The sequence below is a fragment of the Acipenser ruthenus genome, chromosome 53 (assembly GCF_902713425.1).
Source record: "Acipenser ruthenus chromosome 53, fAciRut3.2 maternal haplotype, whole genome shotgun sequence".
NCBI classification, from domain to species: domain Eukaryota; kingdom Metazoa; phylum Chordata; class Actinopteri; order Acipenseriformes; family Acipenseridae; genus Acipenser; species Acipenser ruthenus.
Genome location: NC_081241.1, coordinates 2140222 through 2158932, shown reverse-complemented (window position 1 = coordinate 2158932; position 18711 = coordinate 2140222). Strand labels below are relative to the sequence as shown.

General features: G+C 38.3%; 2 protein-coding genes across 3 annotated transcripts; one reads left to right on the top strand and one right to left on the bottom strand.

Moving 5' to 3' along the window:
- Window positions 1–626: 626 nt before the first annotated feature.
- Window positions 627–10448, bottom strand: LOC117965673 (GTPase IMAP family member 4-like). 2 transcript variants are annotated; one of them, XM_034910653.2, is made up of 4 exons: window positions 10222–10448; window positions 6743–7507; window positions 6315–6390; window positions 2549–2611 (listed from the first exon to the last, which is right to left on the bottom strand). In XM_034910653.2, the coding sequence occupies exons 1-3, from the start codon at window positions 10223–10225 to the stop codon at window positions 6386–6388; spliced, it is 774 nt and encodes a 257-aa protein (XP_034766544.2). In that variant the 5' UTR covers window positions 10226–10448; the 3' UTR covers window positions 2549–2611; window positions 6315–6385. The 2 variants fall into 2 exon arrangements, with proteins under 2 accessions (XP_034766545.2, XP_034766544.2); XM_034910654.2 differs by lacking the exon at window positions 10222–10448 and having other exon boundaries at window positions 627–2611; window positions 6743–6871.
- Window positions 10449–14546: 4098 nt separating this feature from the next.
- Window positions 14547–15219, top strand: LOC131723121 (GTPase IMAP family member 9-like). The gene has a single exon (XM_059016562.1). The coding sequence runs from the start codon at window positions 14551–14553 to the stop codon at window positions 15193–15195; it is 645 nt and encodes a 214-aa protein (XP_058872545.1). The 5' UTR covers window positions 14547–14550; the 3' UTR covers window positions 15196–15219.
- The last annotated feature ends 3492 nt before the right edge of the window (window positions 15220–18711 follow it).

Below are 18711 nucleotides of genomic sequence, written 5' to 3'. Positions count from 1 at the left end.
CACAGGGGATACCAGATTAGACAGGTGACAATATCTTATGGCTGTATTATTTGGTATCCCCTGTGCATTTCAGACAGAGGGTCGCCTAGAAATGTCAAACTGTGCGCCTGTGTCCACTGAATTTGACGTCACGTTCCACAGTGCAGCTTCTACTTTGAACAGTAGTGGGAACACACCCGAGTCGCGCTAGGTGGGCTCGGCTCGGGTGTGCAAGTGTGAAAAGGTTACTAGACAAGCCATCAGCCAGCTGAGTAATTAAACCCCACCCACTCTGACTCACTCATCCCCAGACAGGCTCTTCCGCAAACCAAAACACAGTAAACGACAGCATGACATTAACAACATATCGAGCTATGTAACGGGACAACAGAACAATGACTTGCATCCAAAATAGCAATTAAAAACATGATTATAGCGGTAATTCAACAATTTCCCCAGACCCTGTAGTCTCAGCGTTCTTTGCGCCTATGTACTTACTCCACAAACAAGGTCCATTAGGGCTTTATTATTATTATTATTATTATTATTATTATTATTATTATTATGAATAATAATAACTAATAATAATAATAATAATAATAATAATAATAATAATAATAATAATAATAATATCCTTAAGTACTATATGCAGGTTTTCTTTTCATTAATAAAATTACAGTCTAAAAGTCAACGTTTTGAGATATTAAGTCAATATTTTGAGGTACTAAGATTAACTTTCAGGATTTTAAGATTTTAAAAAAAGCCTGCTTCCAAAAACCGTACATTTTACCTGCACTTAACAGTTAATTTAAAAATGGAACATATTTCTTTAGTCAAATGCATTTTTTTAAAATGTTAAACATTCAATTTTAATGTGTCTTAGTTTAAAAAAAAAACCCAAAAACAGTTAATTACATTGAAATATTGCAGTTAATTCAGTACGTACATTTAATTTATTTTTCTTTTCCAGGTATTCATCATTGACTTCACTGTTTAAAACCATAAAACACAAAACTGTTTTTAACACTTGAAAATTACAGTTAATTCCACATCTTCTACAGTGTAACATAAAGGATCAGAATTGCGGAAGCTACCCTTTTGTAGGAAACCTCATATACAGTATATGATATATTTGTAATATGTAGGAAAATATACACGGTCATACAGTAACGTGTAGAGGACATTAAAAGGGCAGGGGCTCATTGAGAAAAAAAGGGCACTTTTCAAGCATCTCAATATATCAAATATCAAACCCCAACTGAATCAACTCCTCACAACACAAGCTTTCTCTCCTATGTATGTAGAGGAGTGTGAGTCGTCCAGACCTAATGAGAAACTATCATCATCTATGGTCACTAAGAATTTGTTTATTATTTTTTATTTTTTTAATTAAACAAGTCTACTGGTGCCAGAATGTAATGTTGCTGGAGCTATATGAGGTACCCTGGCGCTAGATTCTAGCGCCATCGTGCCAAATTTGCACCCCTGAACATAAATACCCTCTCTTATTTTAATTAGGTCATTGTGTTTGTTTCAACAAAGTGGTGGCTTTAAGCCAACACTGGCCCAACATATTTATCTGTGAAGATGTTCTGTAGGAGAACACACACAGACCCTGTCGTCTCCGAGAATATAGCGACCCTGTCGTCACCCAGAATATAGCAACCCTGAAAAGGAACCAAGTATTGTGGTGTCTGCTATTGTTTCATTCTTACAATAAAAAACCAAAAACACCAGTATTTACGGTGAAGTCAAATGTAATACATTCTTGTTCTAATTTTAAAATATATTTATTTTTTTTCTTTTGCTGTTCCTGCTCCTGCTGCTGCTGCAGTTTGTAAAATACATTTCTTTAGAATTCTCTCTTCTGCTTCTTTTCTTGCCTTTTCCTCTTCACGCAGCCAGAGAGCTTTCTTCTCTTTCTTATATTCTATACCTGTGAACCTATACTTCAGCTCCACTTCATGTCTCTTTATATCCTTCTCTCTCTCCTTCATTATCTTTTCTTGCACTCTTCTGACTTCCCTTTCTCTCTCCTCGAATACTTCATTGGTGTAATTGCTGCCTCCATTGGCTTCCACCATTTGGTTTATTTTCTTCAAGAGCTCTTTTACCTGAGTGTGATCATCCCTGATGCTACTGTCAAATACATGATACCTGTTCCCATAATAACTAATCAGATTCTGGAGGTTCTGGTGAGCCGTATCAAGAAATGTTTCAATTGTTATCTTTTGTTTTTTCAGTAGGTCCCCATGGGTGAAAAGGACCATGGTGTATTTAGCAGCGCTATAACCAAAAAGCTTTTTGATCATCTCCACTGCATCATTGTCTTCCTTTGTGAAGCGACCCAACTGTATGATCAAGAGAAAAGCGTGGGGTCCTGGCTTAGTCAGAAAAATACACTGCACAATTTCTCTTTGAACTTTCTCCATATCGAACCATGTGCCAAATATGCATGGTGTGTCAACCACAGTGACATGATGCCCACCAATTCCTGCTTCCTCCCTACTGCATTTTGTTATTGAGGCGCTCGAAACATCAGATTTAAACACTTCTCTGCCAAGGATTGTGTTTCCTGCTGCACTCTTCCCAGTCCCAATTCTCCCAAGAAGAACGGTTCTTAAACCAGACACTAAATAAAAACAAAACAAAACAAAGAAAATGTTATTTCTTCTTCATAAAAAGAATCCTGTATGCCCATATTTACAGCAGATAGGATAGAATACTTTGTATCATCTGAAGCGTATTGTTACAGATCAGCCTCCAGAGAACACCTTTATTTTTTATTTACAATTTCCCCAGAATTTATCTGTGTTATATACAGTGTGTATATATATATATATATATATATATATATATATATATATATATATATATATATACACACAGACGTGCTCAAATTTGTTGGTACCCTTACAGCTCATTGAAATAATACTTCATTCCTCCTGCAAAGTGATGAAATTAAAAGCTATTTTATCATGTATACTTGTATGCCTTTGGTATGTCATAGAATAAAGCAAAGGAGCTGTGAAAAGAGATGAATTATTGCTTATTCTACAAAGATATTCTAAAATGGCCTGGACACCTTTGTTGGTACCCCTTAGAAAAGATAATAAATAATTGGATTATAGTGATATTTCAAACTAATTAGCTTCTTTAATTAGTATCACATATGTCTCCAATCTTGTAATCAGTCATTCAGCCTATTTAAATGGAGAAAAGTAGTCACTGTGCTGTTTGGTATCATTGTGTGCACCACACTGAACATGGACCAGAGAAAGCAAAGGAGAGAGTTGTCTGAGGAGATCAGAAAGAAAATAATAGACAAGCATGGTAAAGGTAAAGGCTACAAGACCATCTCCAAGCAACTTGATGTTCCTGTGACAACAGTTGCAAATATTATTAATAAGTTTAAGGTCCATGGAACTGTAGCCAGCCTCCCTAGGCGCGGCTGCAAGAGGAAAATCGACCCCAGATTGAACAGAAGGATAGTGCGAATGGTAGAAAAAGAACCAAGAATAACTGCCAAAGAGATACAAGCTGAACTCCAAGGTGAAGGTACGTCAGTTTCTGATCGCACCATCCGTCGCTTTTTGAGCGAAAGTGGGCTCCATGGAAGAAGACCCAGGAGGACTCCACTTTTGACAGAAAAACATAAAAAAGCCAGACTGGAATTTGCTAAAATGCATATTGACAAGCCACAATCCTTCTGGGAGAATGTCCTTTGGACAGATGAGTCAAAACTGGTGCTTTTTGGCAAGTCACATCAGCTCTATGTTCACAGACGAAAAATTGAAGCTTTCAAAGAAAAGAACACCATACCTACAGTGAAACATGGAGGAGGCTCGGTTATGTTTTGGGGCTGCTTTGCTGCGCCTGGCACAGGGTGCCTTGAATCTGTGCAGGGCACAATGAAATCTCAAGACTATCAAGGCATTCTGGAGCAAAACGTACTGCCCAATGTCAGAAAGCTCTGTCTCAGTCGCAGGTCATGGGTCCTCCAACAGGATAATGACCCAAAACACACAGCTAAAAGCACCCAAGAATGGATAAGAACAAAACATTGGACTATTCTGAAGTGGCCTTCTATGAGTCCTGATCTGAATCCTATCGAACATCTATGGAAAGAGCTGAAACTTGCAGTCTGGAGAAGGCACCCATCAAACCTGAGACAGCTGGAGCAGTTTGCTCAGGAAGAGTGGGCCAAACTACCTGTTAACAGGTGCAGAAGTCTCATTGAGAGCTACAGAAAACGTTTGATTGCAGTGATCGCCTCTAAAGGTTGTGCAACAAAACATTAGGTTAAGGGTCCCATCATTTTTGTCCATGCCATTTTCATTTGTTTTATTATTTACAATATTATGTTGAATAAAAAATCAAAAGCAAAATCTGATTTTTATTAAATATGGAATAAACAATGGTGGATGCAAATTACTTTTGTCAGTTTCAAGTTATTTCAGAGAAAATCGTGCATTCTTCGTTTTTTGTGGAGGGGTACCAACAAATTTGAGCACGTCTGTATATATATATATATATATATATATAAAATCGGTGCCCCTTTGTAGATTTGCTTCTGGGTATATTTATATCAGATGTTGTTTAAAAAAACAAATATACACACCAGTGATCTTATTCCTTATGATGTCAAATTTTACAATAGGTAGTATTTTTGGTAACACTTCAGTTTAAGTTATTATAAACTTTTATAAACTATGGGACGCCAAGTGTACAAAAAGAACTAATATCTTACCAGGTATATTTTTTTCCAAATTTAACTTAAATCACACAATTTTTCCTACATTTAACCAACAAAAAAAGTCCTGATTTTCCAGATTTAGCTTAATACATACATGTTAACAGAAACATAGTTAAAAGTTTTGAAATGTGTACTTTCAGATATAATTTATAAATATTGAAACCGCGTATTGCAAATTCAACATTTAAAGCCAATATTCCTATTAAATCTCAAAAGAAATGCCTCAGTCTTTTTTTTATTTTATTTTTTTACACTGGTGATTCAACATTTAGCTAACAGATGAAAAAAATTATCATTCCGCAAGTAACTCTGAAAAAATAAATCTGTGTTTTCACAAAATAAATTTAAGCATCAATGCATAGAGGAGACGGGGAAGCAAGGAGAGCAGTGCTTGGTGGCAACCCCAGGCTAAACAACCTATAAACATGTTATTAATTATGCTAATATTAACAATGATAGAATATGATTAGGAATAATAAGTATTATTATACACTTTTGTTAAATTTTTTTTTGGGCTATTGTTTATAATCGTTTAAATAAATAGACAAACAAAACAGACAGCGGACAACACTAAACAAGTACCGTGCGAGTCCTCTTGCACGAGTAGCATTTGTTTTGCTTTTAATTATTTACTCCGGTTCTCTACTCAAACACACAACCCCGAGTGAGTAAAACGCGCATCTATATATACTGTTGTGCCAGGATTCAATTACCAATTAATTATTCACGTGAATTAATTTGTGCAATCCTGTGCCCACATATCTGCATGTGAAGTGATTATGCATACCTGTGCCTAAATACAACTATATATTTTAACTCACTCGTGTTACACAGACCCATTTATATCCCATACACCAATACCTATACACCAACATTAACACACCACACAAAATCCACACATGGGCGGGGCACACTGCCACAGGTTCGAATCCCACTTTCAATAAATATAATTTTACCACACTAAACGCAAGATTGGTTTTACCACCTTGATTAAAATACAATCACGCCCACCTCAGGACACAGACAAGTTTGTTGTAAACTTTACTAAAAAGTAGGTTGAATATTTTATCGTATTAAGAAAGGTAGAGAACAGCGTACCAGTAAACATAGCCACTGATGTGACCCCTTAGTATGTCCACTCTAGTGCACTGGTGTTTAAAACCTTTGAAATCACTGCAGGAAGAGTGATTAAAAAAAAATTATAGCAACAAGTGCTCTGGCTTTTCTGTTCCGTACCACATCATGGATCGTTATTGCTGTGTTACCTGTTTGACAATTTGGGCAATAATCCTGACACTATCAGTGCACTGGAGTTGACATTTTAAAAAAGAGCTCTGAAACAGACTTTTAAGTTATAAGTGTAGAAAGTTGTCAGGATGTTAACAATGAAAATAAATGACCGGTCCATTATTTAAACAGTTGTAGCAACACGCAGGTACATGTAACGCTATATTTTTCAGAACCCCGCTACTTACTCTTTAAGCTTGCAAAGGTCAATTAGGCAGAAATGGAAAAAAGAAGTTAGTAGAAATAAAAAAAAACATAAAAAATAATGGGAACTGTTGCTCCCTCATCTCACTCTGTCTCATCTCTATTCTATTTCGAAGTGCTGGCCCCAGCATGTGTATCTTCTCTCCTCTCGGCGCTGCTTCAGCCTAAACCCATTCAATACAAAAACAGAATCACCGTCATTCATTCATGGCTAATCATTCAGTCTCAGTTACTGTGCTGGAGTTTCAGTATGTTTTCTTTTATGAGTCTGATGAAAAAAAAATCTATTTTTTATAACTGTTTTAAAAAAGGGTTTCTGCCATCGACAACGTTAGCTGGTAACTCGTTCCAAACCCTCACCACTCTCTGTGTAAATAAGTGTAAGTCTGTCTCCACATAATTTCCAACTGTGTCCCCTAATCCTGGTTTATCAATAATAACATTACAGTATAATAAATAATCACCATTATCAGGACAATAGATTACTGTTACACTCTCCACTGCAGTTGCTCTTACCTGTTCCATCGCCCTCTTCTCTCTGCATCCTTTCTTGCTGCCTGTGTATCAACTCCCCCCTCTGCCTCACCTCCGCTTCTCTCTGGATCTCCCCCTGTCTCTCGCTGACTCTCCTCTCTGTCTTCTGCATGATCGCTGCTTCAGCCTCCCGGTTCATCTCACTGGTGTAGCAGCCTCCTCCTTCAGCCTTCAGAATGCTGTCTATCTTCCCCAGCAGCGCTCGGACCTGGGTGCGATTGCTCGTGGTTTTGTTGTTGAAGGCGTGGCAGCGGCCACCGCATTTCTCAACCAGCTCCCGGAGGTGTCGGTTCTGTTGCACAAACTCCTCGATCGTCTCCCCTCCGAGCTCATCAGCGCGGGTGAAAAGAACGATCGCGTACTTCCAAACTTCATCTCCGAACATCTCCTGGATTTCCTGCACCGTCTCCTCCTCCTGCTTCGTGTATCGACCCACCGGCATTACCAGGAGGAAAGCGTGGGGTCCCGGGGCGCACAGGGAGATGCAGCTTGCAATCTCCTGCTTGACAGCCTCTTCAGCCAGCCTTGTGTCGACGAAGCCGGGAGTGTCGACCACAGACAGACGCTGACCGGCTACCTTCACCGAGCCCTTCACACACTGCTGGGACACGGAGTAAGCAGCGGGCTGGGAGTCAAACATCTTACTGCCCAGGATAGTGTTTCCAGAGGCACTCTTCCCAGCCCCGACCTTTCCAAGCAGTACCATCCTCAGCTCAGAGGGTCTGCCATGGGCATGCTTGCTCGCTGCTGCAAAACAAACAGTGTTGATTACTTCTTTAAACTTGATATCCAGTGGTCCAGATAATTGTTTTCTGTCAGCAGTGATCACTCCCAGAATTTTGTCAGCAGGAGTAATTTTAAATTTCCCACAAACTGCAGCAGTACAGTTTTGTGATAATAAAATAAGTCAGGGTTTACCGTGGCTTTTATATTTACGTAGTCTTTTGCAGACTAATCCTTTGAATAAACTTTAGTCACTACTGGTATAGAATCCTCAAGGGGCTTTACATCCTGTTTTTATTCTGTACCTTAAATGACTATAAACAGATATATTGCACGCTGTTATGTAACATACTAATCATACATCATAACACAATGTATTTAGTTTGTTTATTTTTCAACTTTTGTAGTGGTTGTACAATATAAAACATTCCACTAAAACAGAAAATATCAGTATATTTATAGCCCTATAGGGATTTTCATGAAAAAAAATGTATACGTTTTCATATTTCCCTTCCCAAATAAAAGGCATAGTCCATTACAGTTGTTACAAGGGAAGAACTAATTTTTTTTTTTTTAAATGGAGTGTGTGGTATAGACTAGTACTGTAACAATTCCATTACTTTCTTATCATACATGGTCGTGTACTGGCAACATCTGCATTTCTTTAGACTCTTCCACAGATCAAATTAAAGTTTGTAATTATATACCGGTAAACCATTTATTCTGAACAATACACATGCGATCAGGGACGGCCTTAGGGCAAGGCGGCTGTCTAGGGCCCCACAACTAAGAGGGCCCCGCGCGCGTCACAAATTTTATGACGTCTTCAGAGTCGAAACAGTATTATGTCGGCCCCTCGCAAGTACGAGTCGGGCCATTGTAAAAGGAAAATAAAAAATTATTTTAAAGTTTTACTGGAGGCTTTTCTTAAAGTGAGAAGGCTACTATTAATCGATAATGAAATCGAGACTGTGTAAGTAGGCCGGACCACCACACTAACGGTCTGGATAGGTATCTGCGACAAATGAAATGTTTGGAAGTACACTCGTAAATGCAGCGTGGCAAAAAATAAAGCTGCTTCTTGGCTAGAATATTCAGAAGAAAAAAAAAAAACCAAAAAAACGTCATTATGTTTTGTTGGGCATGTTGTTTTAGTGTAATTTACACAGCAAAAATTAAAGAGCACTCAGAACTGCAGCTGAATGTGCAGTATCCAAATGTGAATGTAACACGTGGATTTGATAAGTAGATCAGTCAAATATAATTTTAGATTTATATAAAAAGGATAACGTTTACAAAGAGTTTTTATTTCGCTTAAGTGACAGCACACATGCAGTATGGCTTGCCTACTTGATTACTGAAGGTGAGCACTAGTCTACCGTTTTATTGACATAATGCGAAGATTTTTTTTTTTTAATCGGTTTTTTCTTTTTTTTTGGGGGGGGGGGGGGTCACCGCCTAGGGCCCCTCGCAGACTAAGGCCGGCCCTGCATATGCGATATATGGCACAATATACTGTAATTTGTTTCAACTTTCCAAAAACACTGCGATACAGTCACCCACACCCTGCATTATTTATCACTGCAACAAGAAAACCGTGTTGTGTTGTATGACACGTTTAAATTTAAACTGCGCAGATCTGTGCAGAATTTTGGAAGTCTGCTCTACATGAACGTACTCTGTACTATATCATGTATTATGTAATTTCCACTGTATTGTTTTATGCATGGTGGTCCACTGTGAAAGGCGCTATATAAAATAAAGATTGACCGATTGATTGACTCATTAATTTCCGTACTGTCGTTAAAGCGGCAGGGGTCGTATTTGTTTTTCCACGGCTGTAAAACAAATCCTCAATTTCTTTCGGAGGTCATAAATGGCTGTTTTTTAGTCGGGAATTACGGCGGTACCTCCCTTATCTGGAGCACTGATATCAACTTGGTATTACAAAAAAGTCCCAAGTGATTCAGGAAGTATTATTATTATTATTATTATTATTATTATTATTATTATTATTATTATTATTTAAATTGCATATGACGGTCGAAGACAGGAACAGTTCCTTCCTTATCTTACGTCATTACTCAAATTGTTTCCTAATTTGGTATCTGGCGGCCCGGTCTATTTTAGTTCATATTCTCTTGATATTATTAAGGGAAGACGTTCTTTCAGCACCACTAAACGGAGCTTGGGAAAGTGATAATTAATATGGTCTTGGTCCAGAAGCATTAAAAAATAGGCAGACTGCTATGATAAAATTATTTTTCATAGACGATGGGGAAGGGGTAATACTTTGCTGTATGTTTTAAGACGATCAGACCGTTTTTAATGCCCCGTCCAGCCACTTTTATCTTGGTCGGCTTTTACCCACTTCCACCTTGTAATTATATATATATATATATATATATATATATATATATATATATATATATATATATATATATATATATATATATATAATGTGTGGTAGGCCTATGTTTTAAGACCTTTGCAGATTGAAAGTTGCATTAAATAATATACATCATGAAATAGAATATGCAGGCCTGTTGGTACTAGTTTGACCTGAAATGCAAGTTAACATATCGTACAACCTGATTGTAGTGAGTGACGCAGTTATTTGCCGGACATGTATTCGTTTTCTGGAATAATATTCCGCTAAATAAAATATATTTATTTTTCACCCAAAATCCATCATTTTTGACCCTACGTCGCTAGAAAACAAAGAAACAAAAACTCACCCATCGTCAATAAAACACTGTTTGCTTGTTTGTAATCCAGACGATGCGATTGTGTTTCTTCCAGCGGAGCGAGTGGAATAAAACATTTCCTTGTTCCTTATCTTTTTTACTTTCAATTTAACCTTTTATCACTCGGTGCTATCTTTACTTTTAATGCTGAGGGAAAGAAGCAGCCACGTTTTCAAGAACTGGATTGAAACCTGGTTCCAGGAGACCTAGTTTGAGGTTGCTGTATCAGACCCCAAGTCCGCGCTGTAGCGTGAAACCTCGTCTATTGAAACCAAGTTCCCCCAGCTTTAGTAAACGTTAGTTTAAATAAATTATTATTTTAAGCTATGTTTTATGACGTGTTTTTGTTCTTTAATATATATGAATTTTAGCTAAACGTTTTTTTTTCTTATCAAGTATGTTAACTCTACTTTTTTGCAACTTTTAATTGTTTTTCTTTTTGTTTTAAAAAAACTTCCATTGAGAGAATTATTTGTAAATCTAATATAAATTCTGTTTGTAGTCAAATGAACTCGAGTCTCATCTGAAAAAGACATGTTCTGTCAGGAGAACATTTTAAACCAGGCAACAGCCCTGTGTTACTGTAGAATACTTAGTATTGATGAATAAAACATTCATTACAAGGCAATATCAACAAAACTAATATAGTCATTGCTTTTTTTTTTTTTTTTTTTTTACAGCCAACAGTATAAAAAGAACAACAAATTACATTACTTATCTAATGGGAGGGGTGAGCTTGCATGAATGAACACAAATGCTTCAATTTGGAACATAAGAAGTTTACAGAAACAATCATTGTAGGGGTAAATAGATTTTATTTTACAAAACAAAATGATTCATCTCTACTAAGAATAGTGCACAATGACCCATATCTGTGTTAAAACTCCAAGACTGGCACATCACAGCTGTGGGCTCAGTAATATCTTACTATATTATCTCTTGTGTGTTCTGAACTTCTCCTTCGTGATCTCTTCTCTTTTTTGTGTCGCTGCCTCTGCTTGCTGTAACATCTCACTGGTGTATTAGGTGTTGTTGTTTGCTGTCACCATGGCCTCTATTTTCTCTATTAGCTTTGTGACCTGAGTGCGATCGATTTTTTCTGTTGTTGAAGGCATGATACCCGTACCCACATTCCATTAGCAGCTGCTCGAGATCATCTTCAGCTTCTTTAACATAATGCTCAATCGTCTCCTCTTCCTCCAGATCATCCCTGTGGGTAAAAAGGATGATTATGTAGTTTGCTGCTCCCTTACAGAAAACCTCCTGGATTAGCTTCTTCTTTTCTCCTCTGTGAATCTGCCCAGCTGCAGCACCAGGAGGAAAGCGTGGGGTCCCGGGGCAGACAGGGACATGCATTGCGCAACATCAAATATAACTTTCTTTTGAGACAGTTTTGCATCATAGAAGGCTGGTATGTTGACCACAGCAATGCGTCTCCCATCAACTTCTCCTGTTCTCTTAACAGACCCAGATGGTGTTCCCTGAGGCACTCTTCCCAGCTCCAGTTCTCCCCAGAAGCACAATCCTGATTTCAGGGTGGCTGGGAGTTTCTGTTTGTACACCCTCTGTTGCTACAACCTCGTGCCCTCGTCCTGATAAAAGAAAAGGAAACGTTTTTTTTCAGTGTCTTTATTTGGAAGTTTAACATTTGGAAAACCTATAGCATAGCTGAGGGTTAAATTACAAAACAATTCAATGCCAAACATTTCAAGTAGAAGCTTTTTCAATGTCTTCCAATGTTGGAATGTTTTAAGTCACTATCATGCTATGTTGGAGTGTGGATTAAGAGGAGTGTGTGTGTGTGTTAATTTAATGGGACATTAAAGAGTAAGTAGTGGGGTTTCGAAAAATATAGCGTTGCACGTCTCCACTGTTTAAATAGCGTACCTCTCATCTTTCTTTTCATTGTTAACACCCTGACAACGTGTTTCACTTAGAACTTTAAAGTCTGTTTCAAACCTCTTTTCAAAAATGTTCGTTCTAGTGCACTCCCGTTTATACTCTAAATCACTGCAGGAAGAGTGATAAAAATAGAAATAAAATAACAAGTGTTCTGGCTTTTTTATTTTTTTTTATTATTATTCATTTCTTAGCAGACTTTTCTGTTTCGTACCACATCATGGATCATTATTGTTGTGTTACCTGTTTGACAATGTGGGCAATAATCCTTACACTATCAGTGCACTAGAGCAGACATTTTGAAAAGAGCTTTGAAACAGACTTTAAAGTTATAAGTGTAGAAAGTTGTCAGGATGTTAACAATGAAAAGAACATTTACAGGTACATTATTTAAACAGTTGTAGCAACACGCAGGGACGTGTAACGCTGTATTTTTCAGAACCCCGCTACTTACTCTTTAAGCTTGCAGAGGTGTGATAATTAGTAATGTAGGCAGGGATGGGAAAAAAGTAGAAATAAAAAACATTAAAAAATGGGAACTGTTCCTCCCTCATCTCACTCGCTCCGTCTAATCTCCTCTTCCCTTTCTTCGATTTCTTTCCCCCGCCTATGTATCTCCTCCTCCTTTCATCTCCTCGCTGTTTCAGCCTAAACCCAGTCAATATGAAAACAGAATTCCCATCATTCATTGCTAATGTACACCATATCGAAACGTTGGGCAGCTGACTCTTTGAGCTAATATACAAAGTTCTCTGTGGTGCTTCATGGACACCCCCTAAACAGCGTCAGTAAATCAACACATTCTTCAGAGATCGCAGCCGCGACAGGTATTGATCCAGATCACGGTGAGTTATAATGACAGGATTTTGACTTTTATAGCCATTTCTCTGCATTATTAATAGTAACACATATGGACAGAAAGCAGTAGTTCTTGACAGAATATTTGTTTAAAAGTATGAAAGTTTACCCCCGGTTTCAGTCTTTGCCCAAACTATTTTGTATCAGTTATTGTACTGCTTGTTTTCATAAAATCAAGCTACCGATGCATATATTTACACACATTGATCCTGGTCTGTGGAGTGTGTTTGGACCCCGAGTGAGTTTTTATTGTGTATGATAAAACAATACACTGGACTGGGTATCTGTATGATATAACAATACACTGGACTGGGTATCTGTGTGATAGAACAATATACTGGACTGGGTATCTGTGTGATAGAACAATACACTGGACTGGGTATCTGTGTGATAAAACAATACACTGGACTGGGTATCTGTGTGATATAACAATACACTGGACTGGGTATCTGTGTGATAGAACAATATACTGGACTGGGTATCTGTATGATATAACAATACACTGGACTGGGTATCTGTATGATAAAACAATACACTGGACTGGGTATCTGTGTGATAAAACAATACACTGGACTGGGTATCTGTGTGATAGAACAATATACTGGACTGGGTATCTGTATGATAAAACAATACACTGTATTTGATTTGCTTTAAAATACACCTGGATGCATCGCCTCCTGTATAGAAGTGTGGTTTAAATAAGCCAGTCTGAGGCTGCTTTACATTTAGACAAGGTTTTAACACAATGTTCCCGTCTAGTCTTTAAAAAGCCATTACAAAGTGAAAGGAAAAGAAAGACTCCATTGCTTCTGGAGCAGCCAAACAGGTTTGAAACCCGATCCATCCACTCTGTGTCTTTACCTGTGTGTTCTGCAGGGCTCACCGCTCCTCAGTATTGTAAAGGGGCACACGATGCACGGCAATACTACTTGCAGAATATACCAATGAAGACAGGAAGAATAATAACCAGGAAACACTGTATAGACACTTAGGTTTTCTTAGTGTTTAGTTTGGAGTAATATGATATTATAATAATTAAAGAATGTCCCAGAAATACAGCAAATATAAAAAGACAGCTATTTATGGCTATTATTGGGTGTCCAAACTTCAATATTTTTTCCAGAATATTTGAAAAGTCCTGGAAATAGTTGTGAAACCTCAGATTTCTTGGGGGTTTAAAACTGAATAAATAATTTGTGTGAAGAAATCTTGTTCTGAGTGTTCTGAGCATCTCAGGACAAACTATGAGGACACTGTTACACCTGCACGTGAAAGAACAAACAAGAAATCAAACTGCTAATGCTACAAACCTGCTGACAAACAATTTAGACGCTTCACTGATTCTCCTGATTAATGTGCACTATTTGTTTGAAGAGTTTGCTAGTTGTGTCCTTGTACAGCAGCTCCACACATACAGGAACATGCCAGTGCTGTGTGTGACAGGGAGTGTTCTTTCAGCGCAGCACGACAACAAGAGGAGAAAACTAATCCAAGGCTTCACATGGAAAGCTTTCATTTCTAAGAGGAACAAACTGTTCTTTCTCTTTAACAGGGCAGGTAATCATGGCTGCAGAACAAGAGGCTGAAGAAACTGTTTCTCAAGAGCTGCACAGCCCCTCTGAGCTGAGGATCGTGCTGCTTGGGGTAAGCAGTGCTGGGAAGAGTGCATCAGTGAACACCATCCTGGGCAGAGAGGAGTTTGGATCTCGAGTCAGGTTTTCTGCTTTAACGAGGGAGTATGGGAAGACAACAGGAGAAGTGGCTGGGAGACGGGTCACTGTGGTCGACACTCCAGACTTGTTAGACACAGACCGCGTCGAGATTGAGAGATGTGTTTCTCTGTCTGCCCCGGGACCCCACACTTTCCTCCTGCTGATACCCATGTATACTCACAGTGGGTTTATAGTAGAAGAGTATTGCAAAGCCTTTGATAACGTGCAGGAGCTGTTTGGTGAGAGAGCTGTGAGGAACACAATGATCCTTTTCACATGCAGGGATCATCTGAGAGGCAGGACGATTGAGCAGTACATTGAGGAATCTGGTGAGGAGCTCCAGCAGCTTGTTGAGAAATGTGGGAACAGGTATCATGTTCTCAACATTGAGGACAGGAGCGATCGCACTCAGGTCACACAGCTCCTGGACAAGATAGACAACATGGTGAAGGGAAGTGGAGGCTGCTACCTCCCACAGGTTGGCCCAGTTTCCTAACCACCAAAAAACAACTTTGCTCAACATTGGTCCCACCTAGCCCTTTTATATAAGGTAGGCGCAATGTTCACCCCTCTGGGGATAATGACTAAATACCAAAGTTGGCCCTGATGAGCAAAATGACGTTGGCCCACCAATGTAGGGGCAACCAAACTGCCAAGGGAAGCCCAACTTTGGCTCAAATAAAACTTGTTGTCTGGGCTACTACTACTGACAATATCGTCATTCACTGCAAATTCACTTGGCTTTCACTATCACCACCACTATTTTGGTGATATACGTGCTCCATAGTTCTTGCGAAATTGCACTCAGTAAATCATCTGCCCTTTGTTTTGCCTGACAGCTGAGTGTTTTCTCAGAATATATTTTATAACACCAGCCATAATAACAAATACAAACCAATTACACAAATACCTTGAAAGGAAACCACAGAAAATGCCTAAAACGACCTAATAAATGTATAGATACCTTGGTTGAGTGTGGATATGACACAAACTTGCTTGCGATCAAAAGAGCGGGAAAACGCCTACTGTAGTCCCAGCCGGGAAAGCCAGTCCCACGCGTAGGGATACAACGACCATGTATATACATAAACACTGCCCTTTTGCATCCGGCGTAAGAACATGTCACAGGAACGAAAATATGAAAAAAAAACCCATATATTTTGTTTACAAGTGAAAAGAAAAAGGTGAACTACGTGGTTTTGAACCCGGATGGAGCATTAATCGCAGCAGTCACTTGCGCTACATCACAATGCCAACCTTGACCGCTGCGCTTGCCTCGCTAGCTTTGCGTATCAAAACAAACGGGGTTTCCCGCTCACAGCCTGCACTAAACCCCGAAGCATACTTTCTGTAGGTTTTTAAGTGAAAAATCTGCAACTTGCATATTCACAGAAAATGTATGCTCGACAACTCCCAGCATTATTTTGATTTAATTACTGTAGCCCTATGTTACACAACATATCTGGTTTCAGCTGTCAGTCATACAATTAGTAAAAATGTCGTCTGCCAACTTTTTGCCGACGTTGGAAATCCCTTACCTACGTTGGGTCAACGTCAGAATGCTATCTGGGATAAATATATCTTGTTTACACCTAGTGGTTGTGTGAAAAGTTTCTGATAAAAGTTACCGGAATGTAAAAGGGGTAAGCATAGGAAAGTGAATCTGTGAGAAAATACAAGTTATCAGGTACGTTTAAAAATATATATTTTTTATTATGATCGCCTTACGGATGGATTCATATATGTTTTAAAATGATTTTTTTAAAGTTTAAATACCAAAACAAGTGTTGAATTTTGTATTTGGGTAAATTTAAATTAGGTTGATTTCTTATTAGGTTAGCGACCGTTGTTGTGTTTAAATGTAATTTTTTTAAGTTTAAATATGAATAAAAAAAAATGTTATAATCAGGTGTGGATTTTGAATTTTGGTAAAATGTGTGGAAATTGATTTCTTATTAGCCCGGCGTCGTATTAAGAAATAGCTTATTTGTATTCGTTGCCTGGCAACGGCGCCCTTTTCCTGTCGGATGTTAGTAAGGATTGTGATCGGGGCTGCCCCGGTGATATTAGGGTCTGTTGGCATATTCGCGTTGTCTTGGGCCACTCGTGTCAGACTGAGTTTCTATAAAGAGTGACGCTACAAAGTTCATTCATTTTTAAGGCTGCTCGACACGAAGCGGAATTGGTTCACAAACAGCCAGCAGACACGGTCCAGGGAACACGCTGTTAAACTGAGATATTCTGTCTCGCTGCGCTGGAGTTGCTGCAATAAAAATCATGTTCTTAGTTCGGGGCTTTTCTCTTGAACCCTTATTTTGTTTAAGTTAGCTGTGGAACTAAAGGATCAGGCTCATACATTTACCCATTATCTGTCAGTATGTAACATCTCACTCAGGTTTTAGTATTGCATTTATTACATAGAGCCCCTGTGTGCTGTTCGGTGTTGCTGTATAATGCTTGACTCGACTGCCCTCTTCAGGACAGATTGTGCACATGCGCAGATCCTGGCTGAAAGGCGTTCTGTTCACCTGGCGTATCGCCTGGCTCGTATGGAAATGTGCACTACTGGAAATGAATTCTCGTGGGTTCAACAAGCAATCTGGTTGCAACTGTAGGCTGTAGCTTGTTTTTAAGTTGTATTGAAAATTAAGTAAAAGTACTAAAACAAACAAACAAACAAAAACACCTTTTAAACATAATATATATATATATATATATATATATATATATATATATATATATATATATATATATATATATATATATATATAACCAGACAATTCATGCAAGGCTGGGCACATACCATTCTCATTGGTTATATATGAAATCGGCTTTCAATATACAATGATCGCTAAATATCTGAAGTCAGCTTTTTAACATGACCGAGCTTGTATTGTAATGTTTTAGATGTTCCCATATTCTAGATACACCATGGTGCTTTCCTAAATGTGAGACACGACATCTTTAATTTACAGGACAGAGTCCTATGGACAGTAATAAAAAAGGCCCTGAAGAGAGAAGGAAATGGTTATCTGTTACAGCTGCACTTTGGTTTCTGACCCGTTTCTTGTTCTGTTTAGATGACAAATTGACCCCTCGCTGTTACGTCCAGATACATTATCATTCTGTGCAAAAGATTCAGAGTAAATTTGAACGTTAATCAAATGTTTATTGGAAAACAAGAAACATCCCATAACAATTCAATACAGAAAAAATCACTCCCACTGCTGCAACTTCTACTGTTAATATCTCATAAACCATTTCACATGCCAGCTTCATATTTTCAATGTCATGGAAACAGTACAATATATGATCATTTCTCTCCCTCTGACTCCAAGGATCTCATCCGTAAACAATAGAAACACTATGCCCCTCACACACGGGAGCACACCAGCACCGGGTGACACAGGGAGTGCAATGGATCTCCTCTGAGCGTCAGATGAGTTAAGACCCGTATTTACCTCTTCACTACAGAGCTTGATGAGTTAATAATATTGATAACAGCATCAGACCTGTACTTACCTCTTCACTAGAGCTTGCCACAGGGAGCGCTCTCACTGTTTGAAAGACACCTTCCACAGTTAACAGCACTGTGGATCCAGTGTTTTTCATTTAATACCTGCCTTACCTGTACGATACCCTTATAGGGAAAAGATTAACCAGGGTTTATAAGACTAGATAGACATTGTGGTTTTTTTTTGTTAAAATGTATTTATTATAAACCTTAGGATAAAGTTTATTGAGTGTCCTCAAACTTTGAAAATTACTGGAAATAGTTGCTTTTGGTGAGTTTAAAACTGAATAAAACATTTGTGTAAAGAAAACTAGTTCTGAGTGTTCTGAGCATCTCTGGACAAATTATTAGGACACATTTACACCTGCAGAGCACATGAAAAAACAAACAATAAATCAAACTTGTTATGCTATAAACCTACTGACAAATAATTTAGACATTTCACTGATTATCCTAAAACTTTTTTTTGAAGAGCTTGCTAGTTGTGTCCCTGTATGT